General features: G+C 41.8%; 1 protein-coding gene across 2 annotated transcripts in view; it reads left to right on the top strand.

The window, feature by feature from the left end:
• The window catches only part of TMEM232 (transmembrane protein 232), a 298,409-nt gene extending 280,318 nt beyond the window's left edge, over nt 1-18,091 (top strand). For both annotated transcript variants that reach the window (XM_040343279.1, XM_040343271.1), the window contains exons 13-14: nt 9,860-9,953; nt 17,914-18,091. In XM_040343279.1, the coding sequence (XP_040199213.1) occupies nt 9,860-9,953; nt 17,914-18,072 (253 nt within the window). In that variant the 3' untranslated portion in view covers nt 18,073-18,091. The remainder of the gene's footprint in view (nt 1-9,859; nt 9,954-17,913) is intronic.
• The last annotated feature ends 206 nt before the right edge of the window (nt 18,092-18,297 follow it).

Below are 18,297 nucleotides of genomic sequence, written 5' to 3'. Positions count from 1 at the left end.
GGGTCCCCCGCTGTGCAGCAGGCCCACGCTCGCGCACCCTCTGGTGGCTCTTCTGGGCAAAGCCGTATATATGTACGGGATTCCGCCCAGGAGAGCCATTCTGCCACATTATATATGTGTGAGCCGATCGGGAACCAGTTAAGGGAGAAAAAATCTTCCAGATGTTTTAGGAGTTTAGGGGCATATACGGGATCCTGTAAGAGAAAGTTATTGGCTCACCATAGATATGTGTTGGGATGGGAAGATTTGGTCGATAGAGTGATGCTTATGGGGGCGTGTTCTGACTAAGTGACAGTGTGGATGGTGGAGGCCGATATTTTCTGCAATAGCCATTTATCTATTACAAAGAGATCTATTCATGAGTAGGTGTGACGCGGGGAGAGATATGTGTAATCCCGTTCGTCAACATGACAACATCCCCACACGTTATACAAATCATTGGTAGCCATATATTTACTCAAGTGTGATCATTCTGTTATCAGGTACCCAAAGTCTCCAGATAGTAGGAGATGGCCCTGTTGGAGGTCTTCTGCCTTGTTAACAATCCTTCACAGGAATGACATTTGGCGATGGTTAGGAGCATATAGGGATACCAACGTATATTTAGTATTGTAAATAGAGCACAGTAAAATAATAAATCGACCTTCTTAGTCTGCAATGCATTTATGCAATTGAAACATGACAGTATCTCGAATAGCTATAAGCACACCCCTTTGTTTCTTCGTATAGGAGGATTTGAATATGTGGGAAAAGTTTTTGTGGTTGCAAGAAGGTAATGCCGTTTGGTCAAAGTGAGTCTCTTGTATGCAAAGAAAATCACATTTAGGTGATAAGGCTGTTTTCCACATTGAAGCTCGTTGGCTGGGTGGTTGAGGCCTTTTGCGTTGAGTGAGAGTATATTGAAAGTCATGATCTGAAGTTAGAGGATTGTGTATAATAGAGGAGGAACTTATGTTTTGAGGGTTTGCGGGAGACAGGTGGCCGAGAGGTAGTCACAGGACTGTCCTTGTTGGAGAAGATTCAGGAGAGACTTAGTGGGAGTGTCCAGATGACAACCTATGGTATGGAAAGGAAAGACGTTATTCACTTAGCACTAATCAAAGTTGTAGCAAGTAGTGCAGATAGGGGCTGCAGGCTGAATCCTGATGGGCTTGATGTCCTAAAAAGGAAAAGGAGAAATAAAAAGTAACATACTTGAAATAAAAATGTCAGCAGTGTAAAACTCTGAAAGTCGCTGATTAAATTGGGGGAAAGTTCAGAAACTGTGTAAATTCAAGTATTTGGCTGGACCAGAGATTAAGTAAACTGGTAGTGTTGTAGACAGGAACAGTCATTTATGGTTGGTTTTGAAATTTCCTTGATGGTATTGCCTGTAGCGGGGTGGTTTGGTGGAGGTAGAGGCGCTTGGGTCTTCCTTTGGGAGCTCTGGTATGATTCCCCATGAGTGGAGAAGTTTCATGCCACTTGCGATGGTGGAGATGGTGTGGGATGCGCCATTTCGGGTAATTAGTAGAGTGGCTGGATGTCGCCATTTATAGGTCAGCTTGTGATTGTTGAGGGCTCTGCTTTATATAGTATTCTTCTCCAAGAGTCCAATACAGGGGTGTAGCCATGACACCCTGGGCTCACAGGAACTGGGTTCAATAAAAGCTGCACTGGATCAATAATTCATCCCAGAATAGGGACGTCATTGGATCAGTGAGTGGGTGAGTCTGTGGAAGGGCACAGGTGAGTAAGGTAGCTATGGCTGCTTTTTTATTTTAAGAGCTGCTGGGGGATCCTTTTCGTTGCTTTGCACTCAAGCTGCAATGTGGCTTTAACCCCTCTTCTACCAGGGTATGCCATTAAAAGTTTGGTGGCCCTATATTTACCCAGTGCCATTAATTAACGGCAGTGTATAAATGAGGTATTAAATTAGTGGTGCACTGAAATGAAATTCTGGACTGAAACTGAAAATTCAGGATGCACCTGGCCGAAAACCGAAACTGAGAGGGACAAACTATATATTTCTTTATGTATAATTGTATTATAGTTAACTTTTTCATTAATAGTTTTTGAAGCACTTTTGCGTTTAAATTCTATGTATGTCTTGACACTGGTCCATTGTGCTTCCATTGCAGTGCTGCGCACCTCCCCATTGAAATGCATTGAAAATGCATAAAAAACGCACCCGTGTTGCGATTTTAATGCGTTTTTGAGTCACATGATCTATGAAATTCGCTGTAAAATCATGGTACAGTCACAGCAAAATCACGTGCGTTTTTGGTGGCTATTATTAGCACCTTTTTTCCTATTGGCAAAATGCTGACCCTATTTTTGGTGGCTAATACATTGGTGCATCCCTATATTCAACCAAAAACCAAAAAAATATATATATATTGCTGCTAACCAATCCTTAGGTGTGGTGGCTGCATTAGCTTCCTTTTTTTTCAGCCTTTTCTCCATCTGTTTTCACCTAGTGATCTGGTCAGTAGCACACCTTCTGTATTAGAATGCCCCCCACTTTGGATAAAGGAGCATAGGGGCACCTTTGGACAGCAGCATGGTCAGTATCTGCACCATTCTCAAGCACCTCCTCAATACCGACATGTTTTTTCATTTCTAAAAAAAAATGAAAAAATTAGATCACCTTTGGGTGTCTACTTTAAAAAAAAGGGCAATTTTTTTTTTATGCTAATCTGTACTCTTCTATACTTCAAAGGTAAGGTAAGGTTACCTTTGGTAAACACCTTTGGAAAAATGTAGTAAAGAATAAAAACTCAGCAGTTATTAAATACCAGCAAAACAATAACAAAAAATGAATTTGGGTACAGTGTTAGATGATGGAATTAATGTCAGGCAAGCTGGCACAGCACTGACAATTTAAAAACGGCCTGGTAATATAGGAGTTATACAGCTGGTACTCAAGTGGTTAATATATACAACTCTCCAAACTACTACACAATCAACTTTCTATATGACAGCATCTACATATTATTGTCAAAGGGATGGGTGCCAATACACTGTAATTGTTTCCTCTTTGTCACTTGTATGCACTACATGAAGCCATAGTAAACTCAGGACTCCTGATCGGAATTCTTTTTCTAGGTGAGTAGCTTAGAAAGGACGAACAACAGAAGGTCAGTCTGACAGCCAAATTGAATTTTTAGAAGTAGGTCAGCAATGGCAGCTTCCATATTTCTCTCATGACATGTTTCCTTTAATGGCTTTAGGGCTAGACCGCTCAGTAGTTAAACTTCCTGTGGACAAACAGTTTGATAACAACAAGTGGTAATCAATGTGTTGAAAATGAGGTGATTGTTAACAAGAGGCTAAATCACTTGGTAGCATGACATTAAATCTCCCATGTAGTTTAACCTTTACGCTAGTTTTCAGATAAGGAAGACAAATTTAGCCTTTGAGTACACACTGTTGCTAATAATATACAACCCACTATTTCTTGAAAGCATCAAGTTACTTCCCAAGAGATTAAATTGGATTAGAATCAAACTTCATGACCATTAATTTGCAAGGTTGCATCACTCGATAATTAGATTCACTTTCCAAATACTGAAGTTAGGCTTTGACATTGTTCTTGAAAATTAAGTATACAAGATGCCTTGTGTGAGTGACTTTGAAATGCATTCATACACTGCTATTCATGAAAGGAATTAGAGGCATTGTCTTCATCACAAAATTAATTAGGTACATTAGAGCTAAGAGTGTGTGAAACTGACAAGTTGGGGATGGGGAGAAATGAAAGGCCTTTAATTAACACACCAACTATTTGAAGAACTATTAAAGAATAATAATACTATGTGTTTATGAATCCCCTTTATTTTCGACCCTTTTGCATCATTGTTTTCTTTATTTGTAACTTTATTTCAAATAGTTAGATTTGTTGTATGTCTTTTGTTAACTTAACAATACCAATAACAATAACAGCAATAGTTCCAAGGGGTTGGCATTCTTGCACTATAACGTGAGGCTCCTGTATGCAAATTCTCCAAGGACATTTGTAAGTAGTTCCTTTATTTGCAGAAGTTTTCTCAAGGTGCTTTAGTTTCCTGACACAACATGGCAGAAGATACCAGCCAAGTGTTAATGTTTGTATCCTGGTATGATTGTAATAGGGTCAGTGGTGATTTGTTAAAGGAGAAGAGGCTGTTCAATTAGCAAAAAGAATGTTCCCTTATAAAGCAAATTTTGGCAAATAGGGTGAACCTGTTTTGCTCTTGTAGCGCTCACCCCCGAAGGAGCCGCTGATTAGTTGGGATCGGCGTATTAAGTTGCCCTCTTAATTTCTGTCTAGGGGTGATACTTGTGAGTGTGGATAAAGAGTGAGTGTCCAGACATTAAATATGTTTCCAATGCTTTATTCCAAGGCCCAACACGGCCAACATCAACATGGCACACAATAGAGAAAGGTTGATGAGCATAGAGAGAACTTTAGTATAAGGCATTGGATATGAAGGAAAGCAAGCTTGGTCTCTGCAATAAGTTAGCTCAACTCGTCGCCACTCCAGCTAGAGTGGGTAAAGTGCCCCCGGACAGGCAGTTACCACGGGCCTGGCAGCCGGAGTGTAACCTGCAAATCACTGGGAGGAACAGGCCCCTGCCACAGGCTTAAAGATTTTAGGTATAAAGGATTGAATAGAATTAATCCTCCCAGTTAGTTCAAATAAGGATCACCAATTGACAGCTTTAGTGTACCTGTCATGCCACGTGGTGACCGGATCCTCGATGGTTTGTCTAGGCCTCCCCGACAACCTCTATCTCTAGGTTCTCCCCGAGCCGTTCCCCCACCGTACAGCTCCCAGCTTAGGATCCTCTCAGTGAAGGTCTGGGACCCAGCAAGTCGCTGGGGCCCCTCTCAATGTCAGAGTGAAACTCCACATGGCGTGCAGCTTCGGTCAAATAGGACACGGTGGCAGGGCCCATGGATGCGCGCACCCTGAAGGTGGATGCCGCACCTGGAACTCAGGCCCCGCACAGAACACACAGCTAATGGCGGTTGCCACAGATATACCACCTCCCAGCATGCCCAACGAGGGAACCACTCCTCTGATTGGCTGCTGGGGGAAGGTGGGTCTGTCAGGACCCCTCTAGCGACAACTGTCACCCAGGGGTGGTAATGCACCCCTGGAGCGCAGACTGACCTACAGGACAGTTCTGAATTGACAACAACCCGAATTTCAACAAATTGTGAATGGGAGTAAACTAATCCTCCCATTCCCCACTAACTTTGGTGTAGTGCCCATACTGAAAGTAAGGGGGCGCTACACTCTGAATACCCAATCGTGTGCAAGGGAAATTAAAACAGGATTTTTACTAGTACAAGAATTGGTATTCAAAGTAAAGTGAATTTCTTAGTGAATAGCTTCTACTCCTTTAGTAATTAAACACCATTAGTGCCTTCAGAATTAGGGTCTGAAATGGAGCTGAAGCTTTGCACACTCACACTATAGCTGCCTGCCCCCAATTTTTTATGATCCAGAATATGAACTGAGTGACCCTACACCAACAAGGAATAGCCAAATAAGACATACCTAAAAGAAATGCCAGGAGGTCAAATGTAGAAAAGTTGTGATCGAGTCATGGGCTGATCCAGCGGGTCAGATGCAGAGACATTGTTACGCAATAGGCCAATACTGGAAATTTCATAGGCCACGTGTCCAGGCAGAACAAACAGGAGATAAGTCAAGGCAAATGTAAAAATGTCTGGGAAGGCAGGGTTTAATTAGGATCAATGTGTAAAGGGTCAGCCACCCAGGGATTAACAAAACACACAACACATCTAAGAGCCTTGATATACTTTAAATTGGTTAACCAATGACAGACTTTAAATAAACTAAAATGCAGTTGTGCCGTTGGTGAGGTATTTATTTTTGTAGAGTCAGCACATCCAAAACCATTGTCAGCGTTTGGTAGATATCAGATAGTTAAACCACTTTTATGTGGTTAAACCACTTTTTTTTGTCCTTTTTGAGTCTCCAATGATGAGATTTCTATCTAATGCTGGCCAAACACTCTACGAAAAATCATCCGAACGAACTTTCGAAAAACGAACGTTCGGTCGTGCCATCATGTAATGACCGATAAATCGTTCAGTGGTCATAAATAAAAAAAAAATTGGTTATTTTTTTTTTACATATACCTAGTGCAGAAAGTTCGGACGGGAAACACATTAAGCTTCCGATTTATCGTTCGTTCGGCAGAAAATTTCCAAACTTGTCATTCTTTTTTTCGGCTCAAAAACGTCCCGACGGTTATTGATGTTTTGTCCAATAAGAGTTCGAAAAACGAACAAACTGTCTGAACGACTGAATTTCGGCCGATTTTTCGTATAGTGTATGGCCAGCATAAGTTTTCAGGTCTTTACGCCTGCTAAACTCTTTTTTAGGAATACTACTTTCCCTGTAGACGTTCAAGAGAGTTAAATTGCCTAACAGATTATTATATATCTATCAGAGACTTTAAGCAGAAGATCTCTGTGATAGAGATTCCAAAACTTCTCACTTGCTGAGACCATTACAATTGCAATCCCTATTTTCAAATGTATTTTATTATTTAAAGCCCAAGTACAGCTAAAACATTCTAAATTTGGAATAAATTGGGGAAAGGTAAAAACCTCTGTGAAAACTTAAATGTTGTCTGTTTACCCTTCGGAGATACTTCCCAATACTTCTTGCACTGTTTTACACATGTCATATGAAGAGGAAGTCAGCGAATCTTCTCAGACAACAGAAATTTAGCAAAAGTTCTAACTTTTCCCCACTCTGTCCAAAGCTAAAATGATGTTAAATCTGGATTTGGCCATTAAGAAGATGAGTTATACAGCTGGCGCAGTAGAAACACCCTGAAAGCTGTGCAAAAACAACTCCAAGGTGCATTGGGACAGAACTAGAAATTATGGTACGGAAATGTCTCTCAATGATCAAATTCCCAAATGATAAAAGAAACCAAGAGGATACTCAATCCACCACTGTACACCTACAGCTGATTATTATTTTTGGGTGGTATTTATTCTATAAAGTGCCCTAAACATTACACATGTATAATGTAGCTAAAATGTTGTTAGTAATTAATGTGTGTCCTTATATATTAAAAGTTAGTCCATATATATACTAAAAATGATTATAAATACCATTTAAAGTTAGGTGAAACCTTTCAGTGCTGAGACCACACATATGTACTGTAATATGCCATAGAAGATGTTTATTATCAGGAAGGTCCTATATTTTGTTATAGATTGCATATTGTTACAGTTATCTTAGTACAAACATTTATTTTTGGTTAAGATTTCTAGAATGTGAATTGGTTCCTCTTGGGAAATGATCTTTTGTTCTGTTTTTGGTTTGAACAGCTACTGAATGATCACAAATTTACAGTACATCATGTTAAATATGCAAGAAAAGGACGTGAAGCTGTTTGATATGCCAGACACTGAAGAGCTCTTGTTAGACATGCAGCCAGCTCAAATGTTGGTGACAGCAAGCACAAGAGAGGACGACAATACCAGAATTAAATACAATTATGCAGAGTGTTCAGTGGATATGCACAGCACATTTTCTATTAAATCCAGTAAATGTGTATTTCTTTTGTATATAATAGACATTAAATAATTCCACTATTCATGTTGAAAATAAGTTTAGGGACACAGAAAGTCTTAAACCTTCAAATTATACTGCCACCTACAGGAAGATTAAACACTGTCAAACAAAAAAAACCTGTAGACCAGCCCAATTTATACTACTAGTAAGTCTATTTTTTTTGTGTCCAAGGAGGATGTGGAAGTTTGATCTTTAGTTCTTCTGCCCTTCTACAGTGACTTTGGTCTCTTTTGGCCATCCAACCTTCAAGTCACTGACCCTCACCTGCTACCAGCTGTCTGACATTGTGAGTACATGCGGGTACTCTTACTCTGGGCATGTATGTTGCATGCCCACAACATGCACACTCTCGTTCCCTTTCCAGTCCTCTCTGTATTTTATTTACCAACTGCCTTAGGTCAACACACACGATCGGTCAAAACCGATGAAAACGGACTGAAGGACCATTTCATCGGTCCAAACCGATCGTGTGTGGGCCCCATCGGTCAGTTATCCTTCGGTCAAAAAAAAGAGAACTTGCTTTAAAATTGAACCGAAGGAAGCCTAACTGATAGGTCAAAACCGATCATTAGTGTGCAAAAGCATCGGTCAAAAGGCTGCGCATGCTCAGAATCAAGTCGACGCATGCTTGGAAGCATTGAACTTCGTTTTTTTTCAGCACGTCTTGTGTTTTACGTCACCGTGTTCTGACACAATCGTTTTTGTAACCGATGGTGTGTAGGCACATCAGACCATCAGTCAGCTTCAGTCCGTTTTCATCGGTTATGACCGATCGTGTGTATGCAGCCTCAGAGGCTTCTGAGCCATGGGCCACAGACCTTGTCTGATTTTGAGTCACTCAAATCCTTTTTAGAATGAGGATACCCCTGAGAAGTCACAGGCTTCTTCTATTACTCCCAGACTAAAGAAGACCATTTTATCTCTTAGGCCTCGTACAGACAGACGAACTGTTCGCTGAAAATGGTCCGCCGGACCGTTTTCAGCGGACATGTCCGCCCGGAGATTTCTGTCTGATGGTTGTACACACCATCAGACAGAAATCCGTGCGTACGCGGTGACGAGGCCGCGCCGTCGTCGCGATGATGACGCGGCGACGTGCGCGGCCCTGGAAGTTCAATGCTTCCACGCATGCGTCTAAGTGATTCGACGCATGCGAGGGATGGCGGCCGATCGGACATGTACGGTGAGTCTGTACAGACGACCGAACATGTCCGACGGACAGGCTTCCAGCGGACATGTTTCTTAGCATGCTAAGAAACATTTGTCCGCTGCAAAATGGTCGGTTGGACAAATGTCCGCTGGAAACCTGTCCGGCCGGCCATACACATGACCGAACATGTCTGCTGAAACTGGTCCGCGGACCAGTTTCAGCAGACATGTTCGGTCGTGTGTACGGGGCCTTATTGGTGCAAAGGAAATATAAGCTAGAGGATCAGTCTGTAGCTTCTACCGTTTCCAGCCATGGGGCATATTGGTTCTTAAATAACTTTTCCTTTGCACTTGCTTTTCCAGTTGTTTCTATATGAAGATAGGAAGTGCCCTCATATGTTGTTTGCTTTTCTAAGTGCTTGTTATTCATTTGGGGTGGATTTAATTGAATTTAATTAGTTTGTTTGCACTGTTTATTCAGTTGTGTCTGAAATGCTACATTGGTGGAATATGCACCTGCTTTTGAGGACCCAACCGTTTGAAAACTTTGATCTCACTGGCAGATTCTGCCCTGTACCCTACTTTGTCATACCATGTCTAAAAAGGGTTCTTACTACCACTTGCAACATGTCGCTCCTGCTTTTTCGCAGGTCCCAGGAAGGATGGGCAGCTGTATTAAGCCAGCTGACTTATCTATTGTCATGCATGTTTTAACACTTCTTTTTGCAAGTACAAACCTTTTTATATATATATATATATATATATTATTAAAACGTAAAAGATTGTACACTATGGAAGCCTTATTTTTTTGGGGGGTTCTTATACGATCAGGTCCTTCCTGAGTGGCTGATGCTTTGCAGTGTGACCCCCCCCCCCCCCCTGGATAAACCACGGCTCTGGCCTATCACTTAATGGAGTCCTTTGTTGCAGTGTGTTCATATTTGTTTTTTCCTCTTCGCACAACTTTAATTTGGACCATTTGATTTGTGATGTGCGTGTCTCACAGAAAAGTTGCTGCTTTTTTGTCACAGTTTGATTTTGAATTTTAAATATATGTTTAATTTAGGAAAGTGCAGTATTACCCACTATTTATAATTATGTTTATATTTTTATAACAGACAAGAACTTATGTTTGATAAGCCATCTCCCCCTTCACCGTTAGATTTCATCACACGTACTAGTATGGACTTACGAAAAGTTATGGAGGATCAGGTATGTAACAATCTTGATAAAGCACTAGTGAACTAGAATGACCATCACAGTGTCATTACACAGATGCTACTAACATTGTAGAATGCTCATGCAGGGTGTTATCTTATTGCCTTTGAAGATTGAACCAATGTTTTATAATTTATTTATTTTTTGCTTTCCCTAGGATACACCCTAGGATTCTGAGGGTGTAAGTTGTTAATTTTTTCCTTTTTTAATTGATCATAAAGCAGGTTTATTCACATAGGGTGCATACCACTTTTCAATTCTTTACAGTTTCATTCATGCTAGACAATATGCTTACACTGTTGTGACTAAGGCCTCATGTACACTGCTGCTGGTAAATGGAGGTTTAGGAGCAGTTGGGCATTTTTTTAAACTGCTCCTGAACTCTCCTCTATTTTATATTATCAGTACATGTAAACAGGGTCGTTTATAGGCAGTTGAGTTTAGAGTTTTTTTATGGAACCCCAAAAAATTCGTTCAGAAGCTGTGTTTAGAGGCATTTCAAGTGACATACGAGGCTAAATGTGGTAACTCACATTTAGTAGCATTTCGTTTACAGACATTTTTAATTTAAACCCCCCCCCAAAAAAATACATTCAAATGCTTCTAGACGCAAATGTGGCTAAACGCGGCATGCAAACGCGGCTAAACGGACATTTTTAGACGCCAGTTTCTAGTTGTCAAGTTAAATCGTTCAGGACAGGTGGAACAACATCCCATATACATGAAGCCTAAGAGGGCTGTGGCTCTCATACATATAAGTTGTACGGTCACTTAATCACTCCTCCTACGCTCTTGTCCATTCAGGGAGCACCTTGCTTTTTTTTTACACTATGACCACATATTCAGTATCTCACAAAAGTGAGTACACCCCTTACATTTTTGTAAATATTGAATCTTTTCATGGGACAACTAGGGGTGAGCTTTATGTTCGACTCGAAAATTGGCTATTCGCCCGTTCGCGAACAGCAAACAATTTGGGGTGTTCACAGCAAATTCGAAAAGCTGCAGAGCACCATGTAAAAGTCTATGGGAGAAATCTAAAGTGCTAATTTTAAAGGTTAATATGCAAGTTATTGTCATAAAAAGTGTTTGGGGACATGTATCCATGCAAAGAAAGTCTTAAAAACTGCAGTTTTTTCGGGAGTAGTGATTTTAATAATGCATAAAGGAAATCAATAAAAGTGAAATATTCCTTTAAATTTCGTACCGGGGGGGGGGGGGGGGGTGGCTATAGTATGCCTGTAAAGTAGAGCATGTTTCCAGTGTTTATGACTTAAAGTCTATAAAGACTATAAGTCTATGCACAAAATGAAATTTCTAAAGGAAAAACAGTAATTTAAAACTACTCACTGCTATAATGAATTGTCGGGTCCCGACAATACAGATAAAAGTCATTGAAAAATAAAAAAATTAAATGCGCGGGGGTCCCCTCAAATTCCATTACCAGGCCCTTCAGGTCTGGTATGGATATTAAGGGGAAACCTGCGCCAAATAAAAAAAATGGCATGGGGTTCCCCCCCAAAATCCATACCAGACCCTTATCCTAGCACGCAACCTGGCAGGCCGCAGGAAAAGAGAGCGCCCCCCCTCCTGAACCGTACCAGGCCACATGCCCTCAACATGGGGAGAATGTCCCCATGTTGATGGGGACAAGGGCCTCATACCCACAACCCTTGCCCGGTGGTTGTGGGGGTCTGCGGGCAGGGGGCTTATCAGAATCTGGAAGCCCCCTTTAACAAAGGGTACCTCCAGATCCTGCCCCCCCCTATGTGAATTGGTAAGGGGTACATTGTACAAGTGAAATCCTTCATAAAAAAACAGCAATGTAATCCATTCTCAATCTCCAGTGATGTAATCCATTCTCGATCTCCATCGAGATACGACGCACACGATCATGCCTCCACTGGAGGCATCCGACAAATGATGTGCCATCAGCCTGAAATCTCTTATATAGCTGAGGGCGGGGCCAGAGATGCAAGGGGAATCACCAGGGTTTCCCAGGGACGTATACGGTCGACCCCGCCCCTCTGACACAATGCAGGTTTCCCGTTGCATCAGAGGGGGTGGGGTCACCCGTACACGTCACTGGGTAAACGCAGCGATTCCCCTTGCATCTCTGGCCCCGCCTTCAGATATATAAGAGCTGTTAAGCTGGCGGCGCATCATTCGTCGGGTGCCTCCGGTGGAGGCAGGATTGTGTGCGTTGTATCATCGCTGGAGATTATTGCTGGAGATCGAGAATGGATTACATCGCTGGAGATCGAGAATGGATTACATCGCTGGAATCTTTTTATTAATTTTTTTTTTTTTTTAATAAAAGACTTGCCCCAAGCCATCTCCTGTCGTTTTAAAAATGTTGACACTTTATTTGTGAAATGGTATGGGTGCTATGTACCTCTTACCAATTCACATAAGGGGGGCTGGGATCTGGAGGTCCCCTTTGTTAAAGGGGGCTTCCAGATTCCGATAAGCCCCCCGCCCGCAGACTCCTACAACCAGCGGGCAAGGGTTGTGGGGATGAGGCCCTTATCCCCATCAACATGGGGAAATCCTTACCAGACCTAAAGGGCCTGGTAATGTAATTTGGGGGGACCACCACGCATTTCATTTTTTTATTTTTCAATGACTTTTATCTGTATTGCCGGGACCCGACAATTCATTATAGCTGCGAGTAGTTTTAAATGACTTTTCCTTTAGAAATGTAATTTTGTGCAGAGACTGTTATAAACACAGGACACATGCGCTACTTTACAGGCATACTATAGACACCCCCAGGTCCCCAAACACTTTTTATGACAATAACTTGCATATTAACCTTTAAAATTAGCACTTTTAATTTTTCATGTTCGTGTCCCATAGACTTTAACGGTGTTCGCATGCTCTGCTGTGAACCGAACCGGGTGGTGTTCGGCTCATCTCTAGTGACAACACTGAAGAAATTACACTTTTTTACAATGTATAAATCTTCTAAATGTGCATTCTGCTTATAATAGGTTGCCTGGAATCATGTATATGTTAGATGAGGGGCATGTAGGCAAATGCCTAATATATGTTTTATGTGACTAACTCTTTTTTACTGCTGTTTTTTTTAATGTTGAAATGTTACAGGTGTTATACTGTGGCTGCATTTGAGTTGGTGCCTTCAGGGTTGTAAAGAGTTAACTGTGTTCATAATGCCACCCCCTCTGATGGATTATAAATACAAGGGGAGGCTAGGAGAGATTTATTTGTAAATGAAAAAGGAGCAGGACTTGTGAGAGACGTGGTTTGACTGTTGCACTTTTACAGCCCCTTGCCTAGAACCTGATTGGGGTTCCAGGGTGCAGAATTTGTACCTTGGGGCTTGACTGCCAGTTCCCTACTGCACATGCACGAATGACCTGGTGGCGGGAGGAGAAGGAGGCAGAACTTCTGGGGGACCTCGCCGCGGCAAGGTCGCCTGGAAGTGTGGATGGGTACCTGTCAAAAACAAGCAAAACATCCCCTTTTGGGTGGAGCTCCGCTTTAAGTCCCACCTCTGCTATTTCTCCTCACACCAGTCATTTTGGCTGCTCCTGCCTTCTACCCTGTTCATCGTGCTGCTGCCTGCCTCTATTGCCATTTACTCTTAATCTCGCCCTGTACCCACACCCTCCTGCCTTGTTCCCTGTTGTTCCTTTCCCAATTTTTTCCCCCTTCCCATCCGCTTCTCCAGTTTTCCCCAGCCTTGCATGTGTCACATTTTTATATATTGATTTATGTATTTAGATGTTTAGGTTGCTGCTTTATTTTGTCTTTAAGTTTTGATTTTCATGCATGTTTATTGCTTGCTGGTGTGTAGTTCTCTTACATCCACTGCAAATAGGTCTCACATTCAAGATATATACATATGGTCTGGTCCCAGTTTCTTTGTGTAAATACATTTATCTGGTCCTCTCCTGTACTGACTCCTGACAAATTGACTGATTTCAGGTCACCGAAAGAAATGGACCTAACAATAGGGGCAGTAAAGACTGTTAGTATGGTGAAGATGTATTGAATTGCACTTGTGGAGAATATGACAAATAAAGAGAATTCAATTGCCTGGCCTGAACAAGGAGAAGATACAGTACAGGTGTCCCAAGAGTGGCTGAGTTGGAGGGTTGCATCACCGTTGCCAGCGACTACAGTAGACGTGTCTAATTGCAAGATAGGGGCCAACCATCCAGGAAGTAGGGTGACATGGCGCGGGTGTCGGAAATCTCTGGTAGCGGAGGAATTAATGCACTTGGGTTCCTTCTCTAGGGGTCAGCACCCCAATACTAAGACTTACCCTGGCATGGGGTGTCCTGGGTACTGGCCTTAGAGTTGTTGAAGAGAGAGAGGCCTCAGAGGTTAAAGCACATTGCTGTGCTTTCTTGGATCCAGGGCTAAAAAAAGCTAATGTGGAGGGCAGAAGTCATGTCCTGAGAAGTAAAAGATAACGGTTTTCAACTATGTATTAATGGGAAGTGAAAGTGCAATGGCTGGTGGAGCCTGGTGCACAGTTTGTGGGACAGGCTCAGAAATGCTGCACAGAAAAGTAGTGGGCTGATGTAAAAAGTATGCAGGCGGTAGTCATTACAGTAACAAGCAAACAGTGAAACCAACATAAAGCAGGAAAAGTATCCCTTATTATGGAGAGTGCCGTCTTAACACCATACACCATGTTTAGACAATTATCTCTGGAAGCCTCTGTGGACATAAGCGTCTATTGCTCCACGTCCCCAAAACTTAAGGAGGGTTTGCCTCACAGTAAAGAGATAAACTTTTATGGCTTCTGGACATGAAGACAGTAAATCCAAGTGACTATGTGAAGAAAATGCCTTACTTGTTCATTAACCTTGTCTGCAGGTATAAGGCAGACATAGACAAGCTAAATTTGAACAAATAAATGTTTACAATAGCCAGACCCTGTGGTCAGAGCACAGAACAATACAATAAAAAACACAGGAAAGATTTTTTGTGCAAGGTTGCTTGGTATCTCTAGATACTGTATATTAAAATATATATATTTTTTTTTAAATTACACTTAACCATTAAATGCATAGAATAGCCTGCAGTTTATATTGCGTTGTTTCTTGCTAATTAATAGGATCTTTAACAAATTCATAACATCTCTCTAATTATTTTTAAGCCGTGCAATGTCAAAAGCCAATTACTGAATTATTTATTTTGTTTATAACACTTATTAAATGTAACATAAAACTGCAAGATGGCAAGCTGAAGCTCAGAATGTGAAAACAGGGCTATTAATTAGGTATTGTTTAGTTCCTAAAAACAGGATATCAAATGTATCTCACACATTCATTTGCTGGATGCAATCCAATTAGCGCCCCACTCTTTTTAGTTTAAAATATGTCATATAATTTTGTTATATTTTTTGTTATTAATTCCTTAAAGCGGGAGTTCACCCAAAAATAAACTTTCTGCAGTTAGATCCAGCATACTGCTGACATCTGCAGTATGCTGGTCTTTTTTATTTTATTTTGGTACTTATCGTTTTAGCAGTATTTGTTCTATCGCTCCGAGCGGGGAATGGGCGTTCCCGAAGGCAAGCAAGTTGATTGACGGCCTTCGATAGCGCGTCACGGCTTCCGAAAACAGCCGAGGTGACACTTGGCTGTTTACGGCGCCTGCGCCTGCCGTGTAGAGCTGACTGTGCAGGCGCCGTAAATTGCAGAGTGTCACTCGTGTGGATTTTCGGAAGCCGTGACGCGCTATCGAAGGCTGTCAATCAACTTGCTTGTCTTCGGGAACGCCTATACCAGGAAGTAATGCCCGCTCGGAGCGATAGAAGAAATACTGCTAAAACGATAAGTACCAAAAAAAAAAAAAAAGACCAGCATACTGCAGATGTCAGCAGTATGCTGGATCTAACTGCAGAAAGTTGATTTTTGGGTGAACTCCCGCTTTAAAGATGGTCACATAATCACACTACTAAATAACTACAACAAGCTTAATTTGCATGAAAACCAGACATTCACTGCAGGAGAATCAATGAATCAATCACTGTTTAAAACGCATGCACATGGAAGATCACCTAAAGTGAAAATTTGGTGGACATACATTCACTGCATTAAAAAAATGTTACATATTTAGTTTAGTGCATGTACATGTAACAGCTTATCCAGTGTTTTTTTGATTTTTAAAATGTCGACATGCACATTTTTAGCGACCTTATAGGAAAAGGTGGCACGACATTACCTTTGGTGGCAACCCATTGAACAGGGTAGGATAGGTTAAAGGTTCACAAATGCTGTGCAGTCATATATCCGGGGGGGGGGGGGGCATGCTGGCCCACAGTGCCAGGACAAGGTTATCTAGCGCCCAGGATGAAGATGCCAAACTGCGCCCCACCCCCAAGATATATGAGCATTATGTGTCAGCAAAACCCCCCCCCCCCCAAAAAAAAGCAATACTCTACACACAGACCCCTAAGCATATATTTTCCCTTTGCAAGCCAAAATTATCCCTAAATTAGAATTGCCCTGCCTCCCAGCACAAATCCCCCCTCCCACCTCAAATTCTCTCCCCAAATCTATCCTCCTAACACAAATCCCCCCATCACCCATCTTGGCACAAATCCTCTACCCCTCAAAATTTCCCTCTAAGAAAAAATCCCCCCCCCAAATCTCCCCTCCTACCACAAATACTTGACCTCAAATTTCCCCATGAGCATACATCCTCCCCAAAACACAAATCCCCCCAAATTTCCCCACATAGTACAGATCATAGTACTTTCCCTCCTATCACAACTCCCCTCCCCCCACAAATTTGCCCTCTTAGCAGAAACCCACCCTCCCCCCAATCGCCCATCCTAACATAGAAAACCCCTAAAAAAAAAAAATTCCTTACTAGCCCTCCCAACGAAAATTCCCCCAAATCACCCTCACATAATATCAACGCCTGGGGCCGACCTCCCCTCTGCCCTCCTTCCCCCGTGTCCCAGCCCTGGGAAAGCATCTCTGGGACATCTGCTGTAAGATCAGGACTTTACAGAGTCAGCTTACCCTGCACAGTCCCGATTTGACAGTTCCAGCGATCAGCGACAGGAAGATGAACTGGAGGGGAGAGAGCACCTCCTCCCGACTCTCTTCTGTCTTTTGGATTCGACTTGATACTTGATGCACTGAGCTGACAAGAGCAGTGATGCTGTTGTCACTACTCCTGTTGGCTTGTAGCGGCAGAAGCTCTTCATGCTGCGCCCCTTGACCTCACATGATACCAGTGCCATGCTGGCCCATGATGCAAGTCTGTCATAATAACTTATACCTGCCCCTCATTTAGTAACTTAGCCTCAATACAAGTAAGCCAGAGGCTTGTCAATACATCCATTTAGGCTACTAACTATTCCAGAATAGATTGTCTGCAAGGCACCTTCTGCTATTCTCTCATGACAGTTTTACTTTAAGTCCTGTTTTACATGGGCTTCAGCTTGTAAAAGAGCAATGTGAAAAGCAAGCTTTGACAAAGCATTTGCAGAGCTTTCAGCAAGCTTTGTTGAAGCTTGTACCATTCAGCCTCAGTTTTCTAAATGCTGAACACAGATCCTAATGGGAATGCTGATTGCTACTTTAAACAAGGTGCTAGCAGGCTTCATCACTACTTGAAGCTTGTTGAAAGCCTGCAGAAGCCTGCTAGAAACTTGTGTGTGGCAATCAGCACTCCTATTAGGATCCTATGTCCAAACTGGAGTTAAATGGTACTTTAAAAGCTTCAAGAAAGCTCTGCAAATGCTTTGTCAAAGCTTGCAGTTCACACTGCTCTTATACAAGTTGAAACCCATGTGAAACAGTCCATAGTGAGTATGTTGATGCTTTATGTGAAGAGTCTCCTCTCCATCCTCTTCATATCCGTAGGATGTTGACAACAAATGCAATACATGTAAAAAGCTGGAATTAGGAATTTGCTACATCATTATTTGCAATATTAATATTGCGCTGTTTTTCAACAGTGGGAAAAAGAGCTACAAATCACGATGGACAAGGAAGAGGAAGAAATGAAACAAGAGCAACTAGAACATAAAAAAAGGGAAGAAGAACATTTCAAAGAAATAATGAAAAAAAGGGAGGAAAAACTAAAGAAGACAAGCAAGCCTTATGAGCTTCCTTAACATTTTTACATATTGATAAGATGATATTAACAGGACTACATCACAAACATATTAAACATACTATTTAAAAAATTAATACAATAATATTCTTTTTAAAGCTTGCATTGGAAAGAATCCTACCTTCAACAAGATAATAATCCTGTCTCAAGTGGCGCTATCCTGACACAATGAATGTTTACCCACCTCCCTCGATAGCAGCCATTGTCTTCTATTTTAGAGTATAGC

The sequence above is a fragment of the Rana temporaria genome, chromosome 1 (genome assembly GCF_905171775.1).
Source record: "Rana temporaria chromosome 1, aRanTem1.1, whole genome shotgun sequence".
Classification (NCBI taxonomy): domain Eukaryota; kingdom Metazoa; phylum Chordata; class Amphibia; order Anura; family Ranidae; genus Rana; species Rana temporaria.
Note: the sequence above shows the minus strand (reverse complement) of the source record. Positions and strands in the feature narration are given on the sequence as shown.